The sequence below is a fragment of the Platalea leucorodia genome, assembly GCF_965183815.1.
Source record: "Platalea leucorodia genome assembly, chromosome: 3".
NCBI lineage: Eukaryota > Metazoa > Chordata > Aves > Pelecaniformes > Threskiornithidae > Platalea > Platalea leucorodia.
The window spans coordinates 15,005,135-15,022,721 of record NC_138825.1 but is presented as its reverse complement, the minus strand read 5'-3'; the positions used below and the strand labels follow the sequence as shown (position 1 = coordinate 15,022,721).

The window sequence follows — 17,587 nt, the reverse complement described above, 5'->3', positions numbered from 1 at the left end:
TCCTTTTTCACAGGAACAGTACACTGCAAAACAACTCAAAAAGAAAAAACAAAGGCCCCAAACTCATCTTGCTATTCTAGGGATTAAGCAATCATCTAAAAAAACAATAAGCCACAATCCTGGAAACAAGATACAAATGTAAAGGCATTACTCATTTTTTTCCCAAGCTTGTTTCATAGAACAACCCCAAAAAATCATGGGCATAAACTGCATGGGTATTTGCATCCTCACAGAATTTTAGTTTCAACCAATTCCTAAAAATCTTTCCTCTTGGAAGATCTGAAAAACAAGAAGGAAATTAGCTTTACCAGATTCCTTTGCCATCTCCTACAAAAAGTTCCTTAAAATCTCGAACCTTTGCCCTTTCTGAAGAAATATTCTAGTCTCTCTCTCTCAAACTAAACTGCAGTACAGTATCATCACTTCAGCACTTCTTCAAAAGAATTAAGATACTACATCGCAAAGAGCCGTGCAGAGCATATTTTTACAAGGGTAAAGGACTTAACGATTTTTCAAGCATCCAGCAGCAGAATAAATTGTTACCGACACATGCCATGCTTGTGAAAGACACGATTTATTTTGTGATATTGCAAAAGACAACCTGATCTTTCAGCTATTAGGACGAGACAGAAAAGGTTGGGTATCTATTTGTTCTTTGACAGCCTCTATAATTCAAGTACGAATCTGTCTGCACATAAAAGCAAGCATTAACAGTAAGAGTTGTTAGATTTGTTACCAAGAAGTATCAGTCAATTAATACAAGGTAAATTTCCATTCTATGCCATCAACAGTACAGAAGATGCAACAGGCAAATTCATACCTGATCCTATGGCCTTCATCGCTGTAGCATCCAAAGTGTTCATCACTCAACTTAAGAAAAGCATCTGAAATCAGGGACTATTTTAGTCACGTCATAGATACATGAAGAGTAAAGAGGTTGTAAGAGATCCCGAGAAGTCACCCCGTCCATTCCCTCATTCTACAAAGGACACACTACCTGAAACAGCTGTCTGCTTAATTCCTCCCACCAACTCCTGGCAAAGTGCCACAGCCCACGCTTCATGAACATCCCTCTGGCGATGCAGAGCTGAGCTAGGCGGACTAAAGCTTGCCAGGTTCACACAACAGATCAGACTAGCTGACCTCTCACTGAACAGTGAGTCTTCCTAGAAAAAAAAGAAGAGAAGGGTACCGGAGTACTTCAAAAGCTGAATAAATATTTACCCAGTAGGCAGAGACAGAAAAAGCTATCCAAATCTCAAAATCTGACTAAGCTCCTAAATGGTCCTATTTAAACCAACGAGAAAGTGGGAGAGGGGTTGAATAAAACACTAAGCACACCTTCTTAAATATTGGCCTTAAAAAGCTAGGATGGAGCAAGGCATTCAAGCCTTCCCCGGCAGAGACCCAGCCCAGGAAAAGCTACTCCACTCCATAGTTCCCATCAGCATACTTAGTTTGACTGTACCCAGGAGCAAACAGTTGGGATGTTCTACTATTTTTCTTTTTAATTAAAAGACAAATTAACAGGAATAATGAGCTTAATGAGGCAGTGGAAAGGCAACTAATTTAAAGCCTACGGGTTTTCAGAAAAAAAAGACAGAAAAGAAAGGCAAGTTGAGTTTTTTGAGAATGTTTTCAAACATGCAAGCTCCACCTTCATGTTCCTCAGAACATATGACAGCTTATTTTTTTAAACAGACACACAGCCAACAGTGATGGAAAGTGAAGGTGTCCCAACAGAGGCAAAAGCTCAAAAACCAGCATTGACAAGGAGATGTCAGTACACCCATAAAACCTTTTGAGTTAGCATTTGGCAGGAAATTCAAACTGTTCTAACCACAGAAAAATACTGCCTGCTACTAAAATTTATTCTTTTCTTTCCTGCTGTTATAGCAAAAAATGCTTCTTTTTTTTTTTTTGCTGAATAGCACGTTGTATTTCTAACGCACGGCAGAAAGCTATCATAAGCGCTAGCTTATTTCTCTGTTCATAGTGGTATCACAGAAAGACAGTGAAAGCTGCACACACAGCTCCAGAGAAGTGCTGCATGTCAGCAAACAGAGCCAGAATATTTTGTCTCTATGCTAACCAGCTCTTTCAGCATCCCACCCCTTATTTTCCATTAACAATGTCCCATGTAACATCAATCAAATGCCTACTGACGCTGCCTACAGTTAGGCCTGCTGGATTTCTATCATCTTTAAAAAATCCCCCCACAATCACCTTTCAGTCAGAGAAGTTACCTAAGTTCATTTAACAAGCTCTACTGTGCAGTTTATCCCACTTTCCATTCACTTCCATACCTATGCAGCCTGAAGTTGGCAAACGTTAATGTGGCCACAAAAGAAAACTCATCGTAGTTAAGACCTGAACCTGTACCTGCATCATAGCCGATACATGCAAATACATATAAAATTAGCTTTTCAAATTGATCAGTTTGTAGAGATGGCTTAGCAGTTGTGGTAGAAAAGCCTGTCCAAAGAAAGAGCCTCCAGGACCTTTTCTTTTGGCAGCGGCATCAGCTTACAGAGGCTGTACAACTGCTGCCTTCCACACGTTCCTCCTCAGCAATGTCCTTTCCTCCCTTCATTGCAAACTATTTCCAAGCTCTTCCCTGAGGCTTCCTTATCCATTTCAGCCCCAAAACAAGCTGTTGCCTACAGGGCATCTCCTTTTGGCTGGGGTAAGACCTTCAGGCAGTGTTGTTCCAACTATCTGAATGCAGATGAGGTTTGAAACTTTAAGCTCCCAAATTCCCCCAGTCCACCACTTCATTACCTAGCTCCCCTCTTACAGCCCACGCTCTCACTTAGACTGCTTCTGTGCCTCCTTCTGATTAATACCAAGTGATTAAGCATTACCTTAAAACAACAAACAGCAAGAGGGAAGCTATCTAGCCAGTCATTTACAAGAACTCATGTCTGTCTCTCCAAGAGATATAACTGCAAAGTAAAGAAGAGCGTGTCAATGAATTGGGTTTTTCAGAAGGGGCCAGCAAGCTCCAGCTATTGAGACTTTAATAACCACATTTCAGCTTGTGGAATAGGGAAGGATCTTGGGTAGGACCTGCAAAAATCACGACCCCAGTGCAGCAAGAGGGGGAAATGCAGCATCAGCACTCAGAGGAAGGAGAAGGCCCTGCTGATCAGGCACTCCATAGCGATGAAATGCCAGGGAGGGTCATGCAGGGACTCAGAGTGCAGCAGGAAAAAAAATGAAGTCCATAAAGTGAAGGAAAGGCAAGTTAGTGTGCAATGTTAATGAGCAGAAAGAATGGAGCAGCCTGCAGGTAATGTATGGGCCTTTGGCAATGAAACATGTCTGCAAAAAGCAAAGTAAATGAAGCAAGGTAGGGAAAGGCTCACATAAGCATTTACACACCCCACAGGAGAGGGACACTGCAGCTACATCTAACTTGTCCCCCTCGAGCACCCCATCCCTTCCCAATGCCGAGCCTTGGGCTCTCCTCTTCACAACCATTGCCTAAGCTGACCACCCCTGAAAGGCAGTAACAACACCGCGTGTCTAATTAAACCACTGTAAGTACTAGCACTTCTCCTTTGGCATCCTGGCTTGTACCAGGAATAGTGTGGCCAGCAGGACCAGGGAGGTGACAGTGTCCCTGTACTCGGCACTGGTGAGGCCGCACCTCGAGTGCTGTGTTCAGTTTTGGGCCCCTCACTACAAGAAGGACATCGAGGTGCTGGAGCGTGGCCAGAGAAGGGCAACGAAGTTGGTGAAGGGTCTGGAGCACAAGTCTTGTGAGGAGTGGCTGAGGGAGCTGGGGTTGTTTAGTCTGGAGAAGAGGAGGCTGAGGGGAGACCTTATTGCTCTCTACAGCTGCCTGAAAGGAGGTTGTAGCGAGGTGGGGGTTGGTCTCTTCTCCCCAGTAACAAGCGATAGGATGAGAGGAAACGGCCTCAAGCTGTGCCAGGGGATGGTCAGATGAGCTATTAGGAAAAACTTCTTCACTGCAAGGGCAGTCAGGCACTGGCACAGGCTGCCCAGGGAAGTGGTAGAGTCTCCATCCCTGGAGGTATTTAAAAGACGGGTAGACGCGGTGCTCGAGGACATGGTTTAGTGGTGGACTTGGCAGTGATAGGTTAACGGTTGGACTCGATGATCTTAAGGGTCTTTTCCAATCTTAACAATTCTATAATTTTATGATTTGAAGGACAGGCGCTTGGAACAGCAGTCTTGATAACTTACATTCTAATTGCGTGAAATCTACATCTGTGTCACAGACCAGGAGACAAGAACGAGCTGAACACTGGCCAAAACAGCACTGATTTATTTAAAATGTAGACTGACAGCATGGCCTAAGCAACAGCTATGGCACTTCTCAATACTCAAGTAAAATGGTATTAGCGTTAGTATGAATTCTGTGTGACAAGATTAACCTGAAAGCTGTGTTTGAAAAAGAAAGGAGCAGATGCTTCTGTTATTTTAAGTATGTTGCAAACAATGAATAATTATACCCTAGGGAATTGAACAATTGACTTTTGGGACAGAAAAGCAGGCTTGGGGATTAGGGTTTTAAGGCTGTTGCCTTGAATGCATCTTCTGCAACAGCTGTTTATTTTGCACCAGAACCTTTTCAGTATGAAGCACTTGTTTAAATTCTAAGAATATGCTTTCTCCAGAGCTCCCCAGCAATGCTGCTGACACTAATCAAATCTGAAGTCACCCACACCAGATTTTAGTCGAGCTTGGCATTGAGATACTACTGTGGTACAAGTACACTCCCTCCACAGTGTTTACTGAATTCTTAAGTTTTCCACTCATTTCACAGCTGACAGCTGGTTTATATTAAAGGCACAGCCCTCGCACTAGTCCATGAGCTGGGGAACACAAAGCTGTCTGCAAATGAAAGAGGAAAAAACAGAATATAAACATGAAGAGACAGAAACAGCACTGGAAGTGCAAAACAGGAGCTTGAGACCAGCTGAGTCGGATTTTTATTGAAGCAGTACAGCTCATTTCTCTCTACCACGCTCCCCTTCACAAGGAGGAACATCAGGGTGCACAAGCAAAGGTTCAAGAGCAGAACCAATTCAGACATGTAATACTCCACCACAGTTCCTAACTGCCATTTAACATAAAGCCACTTGCCTGTTGAATGCATACCATAATTGAAAAAGCATACAGTACGGCCAAGCCAGTTCCCCCACCACCACTTAAAACTTGTTAACATGCTGTAAATCCGCCAGACTTGCATGCATGTGTTAACCTTGCAGCAATAACAGGAATCCATAGGTTCAGACTTTGTTCCTATGGATACAGGTGTATGAACAGGTCCATGTTTCCAAGCTGCACAACTTTGTGAACACGAAATCTTCTTTTCACACAACTGTTTTTGGGAGACAGCCACCAGCCACACAGCTTGAGAATTACCACTACTGGCAAGCTCTGTCACTCTGGCTCTCTTTTAAACCACCTGAGCAAAAGTCTCATTTGTGTATTGTACACCTTTTTCCTTTCAAATGCATGAAGATGGTAGTCTTGTATTTGTCCAATTGAGACAGTTCTGCTTTTGCTGGCAGAAGCCATTCCTCCTTGGAAGTCTGAAGGAAAAAAAAAAAAAAGCTTCTGTGTTAGCAGTGATACTGCTACCTTTTAGATGCAGAACACATAATCAGTAATACATTTTGATTACAATGAACCAACAGTTCCCTGTTAGAGGCATACAAGCAAACAAGAACATTAAACAATGCCAAAACATTACATATGCTGACCGTCAGCTGAGCACAGTTACATTTAGCTGGCAGTCACAGTGCCCTCTGTAATTGTGACCTGTTTAAAAAGGGAGGCTTAACGAACAGTGCCCGGCCATAAAGCATCAGCCATGGTTAAAGAACAGATGTATGAACAGATACAGAACTGCTGCTAGCCTCTGACATACCTTGAACAGGGGGTTATTTTGTATACAGCCAGGAAGATTAATCTGTTCCTGCTTTATTCAGGGCTTCCAGCTTTAGCTATCATCTTGTTGAGGAAACAACTCCAAAAGGACAAAGGCTTGAAAAATTAATGACTATTAAAACCAGAGCCTTTGCTAACACTAAAAAACTCTGAAGAGCCACGCCAGAAAACACATACTCAAAGAAGGTGAAAAGCAGGTGTTGCAGTTTCTACTTAACTGCACAGAAACAGAAGATTTTGCAGCACCGTATATCAGCCTGCCACAAAGTTTAAAGCGAAATGTGGTCCCTACTCCAGTAGTCAAAAGTGGAAAAGAATGCTTTAATAGAGACAGCACAAAGCTATCAGAAACTGAAAGAATGGGTTATTCACTGCATTTCTGCTGGATTTGCAAGGACAAGAGAACGGGATATTTCCAATGATTGTGTCCAATTCACAGTTTTCATATTCAGCAGTATAAAACTGACATTGCCAGCTCTACTCCTACTTCCTAAAGCTACTCTGAAACCAATCAAAACTTTACAAAAAGTGAGATATGCCTGCTTTAGAGGAGAAAACAGAGCCCAGCTTCCATTCCTCAGGATGCCAAGGAAGTCTAAAAATCTACTTGAGTCTTAAACACCTTGCACACACTTTCCTCCACAAGCAAGGATGCTGCAACCTGGAAGCCCAGACTCCAAAGCTCCAGTTACATCACCCTCACCTGTGTAGGCTTCTCTCTCTCAGAGAAGTCATCCCAGGGGAAGCTCTACTGCCAGGGGAAGGCAAATCAGCCTCTAGGCAGGGTAAATGCATTTACTTTTCTCTGCTCTGAGCTTGCATATATCCCACTGAAAAGTGCTCTTCCAAGAGGGCTTTTTGTTGGTTTTTTTTCAGTTATGCCACACAAGTCCTTTATGCTGCACACCTTTAGTAACAAGAGAGGCTCCACACGACCTCAGTTCACTTATTAATCAGCACCAATCTCTTTCGCAAGAAGAATTAACCAGCATTTTAAGTGGGTACAAATTTGATTTTAACATAACCATTCACGTTCAGAACAGCAGCACAGATACTACAGGAAAGAATATTTGAAATCTCAGCTACCCTTCTTTATCCTGTGCCTGATGTACAAGAAGCATACTATAAGTGAAAGATAGGGCCCGCATTTTGGCCTACCCATCAGTTCTTCTTTTCAGAGGCTGAGAAGGAACACCTGCTCTTGCTACTCACACATCGCCCCTACTAAAACACAAGAGGGAGGTAACCGAAGAACAACATTATCTCTTCCCAAGCACAATACAAGAGAAAAACTCTGGGCTTAAGGGATGTTAAAAGAGGAATTCTGTATTCCATTATCTGTGCTTAAAGCCATTCAGCATCCATTCAGACATGGCAGTTACAAAAAAAAAAAGTGAAACTGGCCAGTCTATCAGCAGGAGGATTTTTCCTTTTATTTTTAAAACAAAATCCACAAAGATTGAACTACTTGCACTAAACAATCCTATATGCCCTCCCCTGGAAGGTTTTGTTTCAGCTATTTGCTAGATTCAGAAGACAACTTCGATGCCTGGGGGGTTTCATGCTCTTCTTTCGATTTCTAAAGTCCTCTTTCTGAGGCTTGATAGATTGTTTTGAACAAGGAGAGGGCAGCTATGGGACTTATCTCAAATATTTTCAAGTGTTTGTGTTTTAAAAGTTGGTTTTCTAGTCTAACAATCTTCTTTATTGCTCTACTACTCAGTAAGAGTTACAACATTGAGATAAACAAACACTTTGATTTGGAAAGTAAACACAGACATCCTTCCTGTTCGCACAGTTCAATAGTCATACTTTAAATGACCAAGGCAGTTAATAATTGAGTCTAAAATTAGGAGATTCTGCTTGCAAGTTTAAATTGCCTTCAGTAAGGAAGAGGCAGATTTCTGAAGCTCAGTGTTGCACTGTTTTACCAACACTTACTGCTTTGAGAAAGTGAGGCGCGTGCCAGCAAGGCAAAAGCGCAAAGCCTTACTCCGGGATAGGCGGTACTCGTGCCAGGCCTGCGCGAGAGGACGCACGGCAGCTTGCAGAGGTGATTACCTAGAACAACTTCACTCTTCGTCACAGTTCCTGTCCCACAGTTACCACCTCTACACTATCCCCCGCCGTCCTGCCATACAGCCAGCTACATTTAACCTGTGTTCCGGGGACCTTTTATCTATTTCACCAGCTGCCCCAGATTGCTGACTGCCCTATTCATCAACCCTCTCCCTCCTCCCAGTTTTACCAACAGCAATCGTTTCATCATTGGGATGGTTTATATACAAAATTACGCACCCTTGAGCCCAAGCATCAATCCCAAGATAACTCCCCAGTTGTTTCTCTTTCCACTGAGCCAGTTTTCATGCTCTCCATTGAGCCAGTTTTCATGCTCTCCATTAGCAATGCAGGCCCTTTCAACAAAATAAACTACAGTAAAAAGTCAAGTGCTTTGGAGAAACAGTTTTACCACTCATGCTTTCATCAACCAGGCTGTAATCTTGACAAATCTGTCACATTTTACACCGAGACCTCCCTTCCACAGGGCAGATCTATTTTCATTAGTATATATATTTAGCTGCTAAATCTTCTGCCACTGAATTGCAAATTAACTCTTACCATTAAAATTGCACAGACTCCACCTCAGGTTAATGACTTTAAAGTCTCCTAGGTCTCCTGTTACCCTTTTAATACACCAGAAGTAGTTTCTTTTCATCTTCTTGTGGTACTGATTCAGTCACAGCTACATTAACATAGTGCTCTCACATTACAGCCTTAATGAATCTTCCTCGCTTACAATCACTCACTCCTGATGCCAGAAGCTGTCCACTACTGCAACACCAGCAACATGATACTTACAGTGCGGCTACCCATTGAGCTTCCAAAACCCAGGGTATTGTCAGGGGAATTGCTGTAGAAGCCTATTTACTAATTTCATATCGTGGCATGATTACCAGAATAATCTGACCTGCCCTTCAGGCCTGGAAGGATAAAGTAACTTAGCTGCAGCCTCCTACGAGGACATCATGGTGCCTTTCACAGGAAACTGGACTCAGCAGGCAGGACCCTTCATGTACAGCAGAAGTCCTGCTTGGGTATACTGGGCCTCTTGCATGTACCGCATCAGCGGATGCTGGAGAGGAAATGATGCCACCATCATTAGTTTTAATGAAAACACCACAATGCTGTTTTCACCAAACACAGATCTATTGCATCCTGGAGAAAACCTACAGACTCGCTGTGATGACCTGTGACTGCATTTGCAAAGAACTAGATTCCTGGCTCAGCAACTACATACCATTTATAGCATGAAAGCAAGTCATCCTCAAAAATTAGCTTGTCATAAGTAGACCATTGATCCTCTGTGTAAGTGAAAACAGGCTGGAAATAGACATGGGGACACCAGAGTAAAAAAGGATATCTAGAGGGAAAAGGACATATGGGAACCTAGGACTCGTGCTGATATTAGAAGCTCAGTTTAGCTGGTCATCCTACAGCGCAGCATCACACTGGCCGACAACACAGACCATGATTATACTCACGGGCGTGCCCAAAGGAACCAGCAGTCGCCAGTTGAGAAGAAAGGACAGAAAAGATTGTGACAACACTGAGAAGACCCTGGTCTCCACAGACATCTGCACTCCAGAGGTGACTAGAAAGTCCTCTTGGTCCCAGGAGCTACCCATATGTTGGGAAGTTTAGGTAAACTGAAACAAGCAGCGGTCTGCAATTCATACAGCTCTGAAGTAGAAAAGGACTTTATAGGAATTACAAAGTAGTAGCAATTAATAACACTGCAGTTATTATTAATTCAGGCACAAGCCATTAAAGCAGAGCAACTGAGCCCAGGGGCACGCGTGATGTCAGAAGTATGGCACCACAATGAAATAAGGAGTTCAAGGAGACCAACACAAAACTCAGTCCTAACTAGAGGGCAAACTGTCTTCGGTCTGAAGCAAGCCTGCTCGAGCAGAGTTCTCCATGAGAAAACTACTCAGATACTACAAGACTGTAGGACAACATAACAGAGCAGATGCAGCAGAAAAATGCTGTGCTCTATCACAGAAAATCCAGAGACTCATGGGAAAGTTGGATCCAAGGAAAGAAATTTCAGATCATACAGACAGGCCTGCAGGAGGATTCTAGGAGTCTCGAGAGATGCTTGAGACAGTAAACCATGCCTGTTTAAGACAAAAAACAAAGTCAACGATGAACATCGTGAAAGAAGATAAGCTTTAACAGTAACACACTGCGGCACAGAACCATCAGCTACACATCAAAACGATTGCCTCACAAATCAGTAAGTCCTTAAAAAAAAATCTCAGATTAAAAAACCCACACTAATAAAACTAATAACTCCCCACATTGCAGGGAGTCTTGCTATTTTTGCTGAATGAATTATACATCTTTGAGAAAGCGGGAGGAGAAGATGAGCACAAGGAAAGGGAATTATAATGGCTGCAAAGGCTGAACAAATTGGGAAGATAACGCAGAGACTGAACACCTAATGCCCCAAACCGGGTAACTTGGGAGCAATTCAGAGGCACTCACTTAGCCATAAGCTGCCAAAATGGCTGACAACGCATGAGACAAACCAGGATTTAGACACAGCCACTGAGTTCCCATTCATAAAAAAAGAGAGAGTCAGACACATGTGGAAGTAATTACACAATCCCATTTTTGACAGATCTGAGCAAAATATTACTGTGCATCTTCAAGAGAATTGTAACCAAAGGGAAAAAAAAACAAACAACAAAACCCACACTACAAAAAAATCCCCGCACAGAACAAGCTGCTTTTACACATTTCACACAAATGAGGAACTGTGATTCAACCTGTACTTACTATGAAAGAAAGCACAGGCAAGTGACTGGAAACCATTTCACAGCTCCTTTGTGAACCTCGCTCAAGTACAACTGAAATAGAGGCAGTTACCCAGTAGGAAGGTGGAATTGGTGAAAAAGCTGCATGACTGATGAAATGTCTCTATACAAGCAACACCTTTCCTCCTTGAAGAGCAGTAACAAGTAACTGGTTCAACCCGAAGACAGCAATTAAGAGAGATAATAGCACAAAACTCACTTGGGGAAAAAAAAAAAAAATCTTAAGGAAGATATTGATGAAAACTTGCAGGAGAACAATTAAAAAATTTGTCATCTGTGCTACAATGACCAGACTGGAATAATCATAAAAGACTGTGCAAATGCTTCTAGACAAAGTAAAATCAGGAAAAAAGAGGCTGGGCCTACAGATATGAGGGGAGGGGGGGGGGGAAGACAGATGAAAACTTGGCCATCTCTATTAAGTTTTCTGTCAGAGGAAAGATACCGCTCCTGAAATCCAAAGAGACATGGGAACGCATGGAGCACTTCAGCTGCTGGGGCAGGATGGCACCAAGGGTCACCACACATCACATTCGATACGCCTGGGCACGCTCACCGTTCCAGTAAAATTCAGCCACATCAGAGGGAAAGATACCAGCAGACTGCTGCAGCCTCTTGTCTTCAGCACTTCACCGTATTTTCATAAAAAACCCAGGAAAGGGTACCATAAAAGCAACCTTCTGCCTTTCAAGAGAAAGCACTAACTGAGAAAGCTGCACACAACAAACAAGAAGGCAAACATGGGTGACCACAGTGTAACTGAAATTACACCAAGTTGTAACATAGTCAGACAAAAAATATCTAGCTTGTGGGATGCATAGGCTGGACAGCCAGTGGAAGGGTACCAAAAACGCACCTCGCAGGGATCTGTGCCAGAACAGGGGGTTGCTAGGAGCAAAGACAGCTGAGAGCACTGAAGCAACAGCCTGAGGGACAGCAGGCTTCTCCAGCAACGCGGGAAGACAAAAGTATGACGGTATACAGCTCACACACACGGGATTTGCAACTCTTCACTGCTTCACAGCATGGAGAGAGACACAAACAAGTGCTTGTAGGAGAATAGGGAATGGCAAAATTCATACTTCAGGTCTATAGTCTCACTATTGATTGGGATCAATGAGGCACAGATAAGGACAAGGTCACAGAAGTGAATGGTAATATACTTGTGACCTTTTGCCACCAGGATCAGGGTTCAGCAGAAATGAGATAGGAGAAATTGCTTTGATATCAATACCAGTATTAAGCTCATTTGATTTTCTTTATTCTGTGTGCTCCCACATAAAGGTTTTCTATAGCTAAGGCTGCTCAAACATCAAAAATGAGTCAGAGCAACTACCCAAAACACAATGCTACCTTAATAACCATCTAGCACTTATACACTGTCACCTGGAAAACGCATCATAGCACAAATATTAGAGGAACAGCCATCCACGCAAAACACGCATACCAGGAAAACCAAGCACTGCATGCTGCTGCTTTAGTACTGCATTTAATAGTTTCAGACAAAACATCCCAGTTCCTTTAAAAAACAAATTGTTCACAGACTTTTAAAGTAGCTACTGGTAAAAGTTCCTAGATAACCACCATATTGTATTTTACTGCTACCTGTGGAAGAAAAACGGAAATACCCATATTTGCTCCTTTCTGTTTGTAAACCACTTCAGGAAAGCCACACCGACTACAGTAAGCACTAGCTGAAGCCACATAAATGTTATTTATCAGATAACCATCTCCGTTATACACGTGTGCACAAGCACACTTGCTGTAACAGAGTAGTTCAAACGCACAGCCACCTCTCCAGAATGAGTTTCAGCTCCTGGATGAACGAGCACAATGTGATGATATGAGTGAACCAAAACACAGGGACAAATACAGTGCTAGTAAAATTCAAAAATACTGCTGCAAGAATAAGCTGCTGCTGCTAAGTCAATACTGTATTCTACAAATATCGCTTACATTTACAGTTATGGTGCTATTTAGCCTTCGCCGAGGAACTGGATGTGAACAGAAAGAGCCCTGCCGGGGAAGCACACGCACAAGCTCTGCTGCTGCTCTACAGCCCTGGTCGCTCATGCAATTACAAAGATCGCTGCCTCTGCAGCCCCCCGGGCTCCCGACCCACGGGATCTGCCACATGATCGGCCCTTGGCTGCAAAACTACGCAGCCTGTTCAGGCTACCGCGGGGTCGGTTTGCTTTTCTAACCAGTGGTTTGTATCATTTTCAAAGAAAAGATGGAAACCCACATACTGAAGCCAAACATATGTGCTGTTTTCCCAAGTCTGCAGAGAGACTAAATAACAGCAGTATGAAACGCAGGCTTCCCCTGAACGCAGAATTCACAGCTACCAGAAGTGCTGATTTTAACTATTTCATCAATGAGCATGCTGCTAAGAATAGTTTGCTGTGGTACAAATCCCCAATTCCAGATATTATGCCGCCTCCACCATCCCAGCAACCTTGCAGCAGAGTTTCCACCTCCTTACAGTTTCTGCAAGCTGGGGAGTAAAACTGATGTAACACACTGAAAACAACAACACAATAAAACACTAATTTTATATCCAGTGGTACAAGAAATGCGGCAATAAGAGCATGACTTTGCATATTAAAATATAAGGATCAAGACACTCGTACAGCAACTTGGTGGCCACATAACTGGCCAGTCAGAGTACCCCCCAAGGGAGGTCTACTGTATACCTACCCTCCTCATGTTTTTCCTTAAACACCCACTGCTGTCCACTGCCAAAGGTGGGATACAGCGTTAGAAAGCTGTCTGACCTGACTCAGGGTAGTTGTTCTGGGATAACAACCTTATCTCTGGGCATCATACCTTCTTCTGCCTGGACCTCCCATTCCTGCATGCTCAGATTCACACTTCAGCAGTGTCTCTGTTATCCTATAGAAAACATAACCAGAGGGTATTGGCAGACCCAGACATCTTGCCTGCAAACCACTGTCTGAAGGCTTACAAGGTAAGGAAGTCAAAGGAGGTCCATTGAAAGTCAAGAAGAAAGGCAGACAACCCAGGACAGCAGAAAAGAAAAAAAACAACAGAAGTACAGAAGTGATTGTTCCACTTTACACTTTTACTCAGTTACAAACACACACTATTTTGTCAACACTGCCCAGGATGACCTACAGGACTCTCTTAAAAAAAAAAAAAAAAATTCTTGATATGTGGAAAAGGGAAAGTGAGTTCCAAACAAATAAGACTTTCCTGCAATGTCAAGAGTTTGAGAAATACTGCTGTATGGAACACAGTACCTGACCCAAAAAAAAAAAAAAAAAAAAGAGCTCAAAATGCATGTAGGCCTTCAGGGAACAGGCTTCAAAGGCTCAACATGGAGAAAAGTGAGGAAAATTTGCCTGCTGATCATTTTTAAATGCACAAATGGAGAAATAAATACAAGAAAACTTTCCACGGATGGGATGTGTTTTCCCTGCTTTTAACTTGGCCTTTACAATACTGTGTATCTAATAGCTGTGCTATGTCTGGTTTCCACAAAGTCCAAGCCTGTCAGACCAAGCCAACAGCCTGTGCTGTGTGCTCCTAGGGCTTGCTCAATGCTCAGCACTGAAAGAGCACTTCCACTTCAGTAAAAAGTACTTGAATGCCATTCGTAATGTTGAAGAAGTTAATAAGCCATCATTTGATTACCACTGGTCTTAGAAGTTATCCACTTGGACAAATGGGATAAATATGCTGAATTTTTAAACGTTATAAAAGCAGAGCACTGACAGTCTGATCTACTGCACAGTCATTGAAATTAAGAGATCAACTCAGCGCCATTTTCAATTACCAAAAGCTTGTCATAACAGGAATAGAGCACTGACAACATCCCAAACGTTTACCTCTAGGGCATAAAATTGAATAGCTATTACCCAATAAAAGAAATAACATTTTAAAGCCTCTGTCTTTGAACATGACAAAAATCCACATCATGAACAGGAAAAAGTTATTTTCAAATGTTAATTTTGTCTATAAGAACAGAAAAAGTCTCACAAAATTTACCAGAGAAACAGCCACACTGGCTCATTTTCTAGAAATCCACTGATAAGCGCTTTTTTTTTTTTTTAACAGGCTGCTGTATTCCTGAGGTACAGCAATTTGGCTTCAGCTACCTAAACCACACAGCTATTTTGATCATTAAATATTCTTCACACTTACAAAATGCAGTCAAAGAAAAGCACTATACTAGTGCAGATGTAACTAAAAGGTTGCGTCTTTTCCTCCCCAGCCCTCTGCAACCGTGAGTCAGTCTTCATTGTGTATTACATCCCCCTGAAATCTTGCACAAAGAAGGTACCAGCTTATAAGCACCTTCTATTGTTAGAGATTTTAATTTTTTTTTTATGGAGGAACACACTTTCCCAGCATAAATAGGTATGAAATGTTTAAAAGGTTAACAGAGCCAGCAAAAAGCCACAGCTAAACTCTTTTCAATGGAGCCACGCAGATAAGCTTCTCCTACCGACACCTAAATCTGTTTAATTTATAGGAAAAAGATCGCTTTGACAGGCACTAGCTTATTCGGGAAAAAAAAAAAAAAAGGGCATCCTACCTGCAGGCCCCCGCTCCTCCAGACACACATGGAGAGGGCTTTGTGCTGGCCATTTTTTCAGGGTGAACTCCTGCCTGTACCGAAGGGGGCTGGACGGGTACGCGGATCAAACCCTCCGCTGGCCAGACCTGGCTCTGCCGGACCCGCCGCCGCCCCGTCCCCCACCTCTAACCTGCCGGTTGTACCGGGAACTCGAAGGCATCCGAGGGGACGGCGCCTGCCCGCCCGGCACACGGAAACCGGGGAAGCGTAACCGAGGCGGGGAACATCCCGAGCTCCCGCGTACCGGGGGGCTCTTCGGCCCCTTCCCTCTCCTCGCAAAACGCTGCCCCCGCCTCCCTCCCTCCCGCCCCGCCGCCGCCGGCCCCGCTCCCCGCCGGGGGCGCGGCGGGGGGGAGTCGGTGCTGCGGCCGCAGGCCCCGCCGGGGGCGGGGAACCCAGGCCGGGGGGGTCTCTCCGGCGCGGGGCGGCGGGGGCTGCGGGACAACAAAGCCCGGCGCAGGGACGCCACGGCGGCGGCGCTCACCTGCCCAGCGGTCGCTTCATGCCCGTGTCGGCGGCGGCGGCGGCTGCAGCGGGCAGGCGCAGGCTGTGCCTCAGGCTGCAGCCCTTGTCGAGGGGCGCGGGCGCGCTGGCGGCGGCGCGCTCATGCTCCACCGTGACCGACTCGTTGCGCTTCCTCATGCCGCGGCGGCGGCGGCGGCGGCGGCGGCGGCGGCGGCGGCGGCGGCGGCGGCCCGGGGCGGCGGAGACGGCAGGAGCGCGGCCGCGCACTGCCGCCGCTCACCCTGCGCCGCGCTCGCGCCCCCACCACACCAGGCCACGCCCCGCCCCGCCCCGCCCCGCCCGCGCCCCCGCCAATCCCCGCCTCCGGAGCGGGCTCGCGACGGAGGAAGCGCTTGCCAGCACTTCAGAGGGGGGCCGCGGCGCCATCTTTACTGCGGGCAAAAGCGCCGGCCGCCATTTTGTTGGCGGCCGGAGGAGGGGCCTGGAGGAGCGGGCGAGGGGCGGTGGCGGGTGTCCGTGTGCGGGGCAGCGGGCTTCGGGCCCTGCCTGGCCCGCTCTCGTGGGTGCGGGAGCAGGGTGGTGCGAGCAGAGGACCCTGCCGGCTTTGGGAAGGAAGAGACGCAGCGGGGCATCGGCACGTCAGAGCGTGCAAGGCCCTGTGGTGACGCGTGAGGTGCTGTGCTGGTGCGCGTCCCAGCGCAGGGACCTGGGAGATTTCCCCTCTGGTGTCACGGAAACCTGCGGGTGACTGGAAATGTTGGCACCCCAGCAGCTGGAATGGACGCCCGGCTTTGCTGAGCTGCCGCTCGCAAGGGGCAGCGAGGGAATGGGCTTGGCATCGTTGAGATGCTTCTGTGTGAAGAGCCGGTGGGAGACGGGGCAACACGGCAGATGCGAATGAAAGAACACCGCCTGGTCTGCATGGGCCCGGAGGGGCTGTGAGACCCTGCCTGGGCTGGAGGCTGAGCTGCAGCACACACCTGAGCAGGGAGAAATGGTGTAGCTGGTACAAGGTTGCGGAGAGAGGCAACACTAGCAGTAGCCCTGGCTGTTAGACTCAGAAGTGGGGACAGGAATGAAGCACTGAGATGACACGGATAATCGTAGGCTTGCTCCCTGAACAGTCAGAGATCATCGCCTTCCGCTATTTCGTCTTCCAAAACTTTCTCTGAAGCAGAAGGCAGCCATATCAAAGTTTCAGAAGTGATTGCCCCCCTCCCATTTGCTCTGTAGACTTCTGGGGATATGATATCACTTTGGAAAGCATGTCCTCATCTGCTGATCTCTACAGATGCACACAGGCAAGGCTAACTTGCTACAGAGCTTCCCTAGCAGTGTGGGGATTCTGCACTGGAAACAAATGGTGGCAAATAAAGAACAAATAAAACATCCTCTCCAGTATCAGCAATAGCTGGTGACTGCACTGTCCGTACCGTTGGGGAGCAGGACAGCAATGCACTGCAGAAAGCAGCCATGCTCATGTGTTCTGCCTCCCACTGCCACTGCCGCTGCTGGGTTGATCTATTTGGGTACCTTCTGTGTTCCTACAAAGCGAAAAAGTGAAGCAGTTCCTGGAAGACGGCTATTTGGACAAGTGATCTTTGCTGTCTTGCATCCATTTCTTCTGACTTGCTGCTGACTGATCCTGTACCTGATGGAACACGGAGATTCAAGAGAAATACAGGAAGGAATTAATCCCAGGAGCAAAGAC

General features: G+C 45.4%; 1 protein-coding gene across 3 annotated transcripts in view; it reads right to left on the bottom strand.

Moving 5' to 3' along the window:
- Positions 1 to 16,094, bottom strand: part of ABHD12 (abhydrolase domain containing 12, lysophospholipase) — a 48,968-nt gene extending 32,874 nt beyond the window's left edge. Inside the window, exons 1-2 of one of the 3 annotated variants that reach the window (XM_082306787.1) lie at positions 15,896 to 15,984; positions 5,131 to 5,567 (exon numbers count right to left, since the gene is read on the bottom strand). In XM_082306787.1, coding sequence (XP_082162913.1) covers positions 5,131 to 5,147 — 17 coding nt within the window. In that variant the 5' untranslated portion in view covers positions 5,148 to 5,567; positions 15,896 to 15,984. Of the gene's footprint in view, positions 1 to 5,130; positions 5,568 to 15,895 lie in introns of all 3 variants that reach the window. The other 2 variants (XM_082306786.1, XM_082306785.1) reach the window with 2 other exon arrangements.
- Positions 16,095 to 17,587: the final 1,493 nt, after the last annotated feature.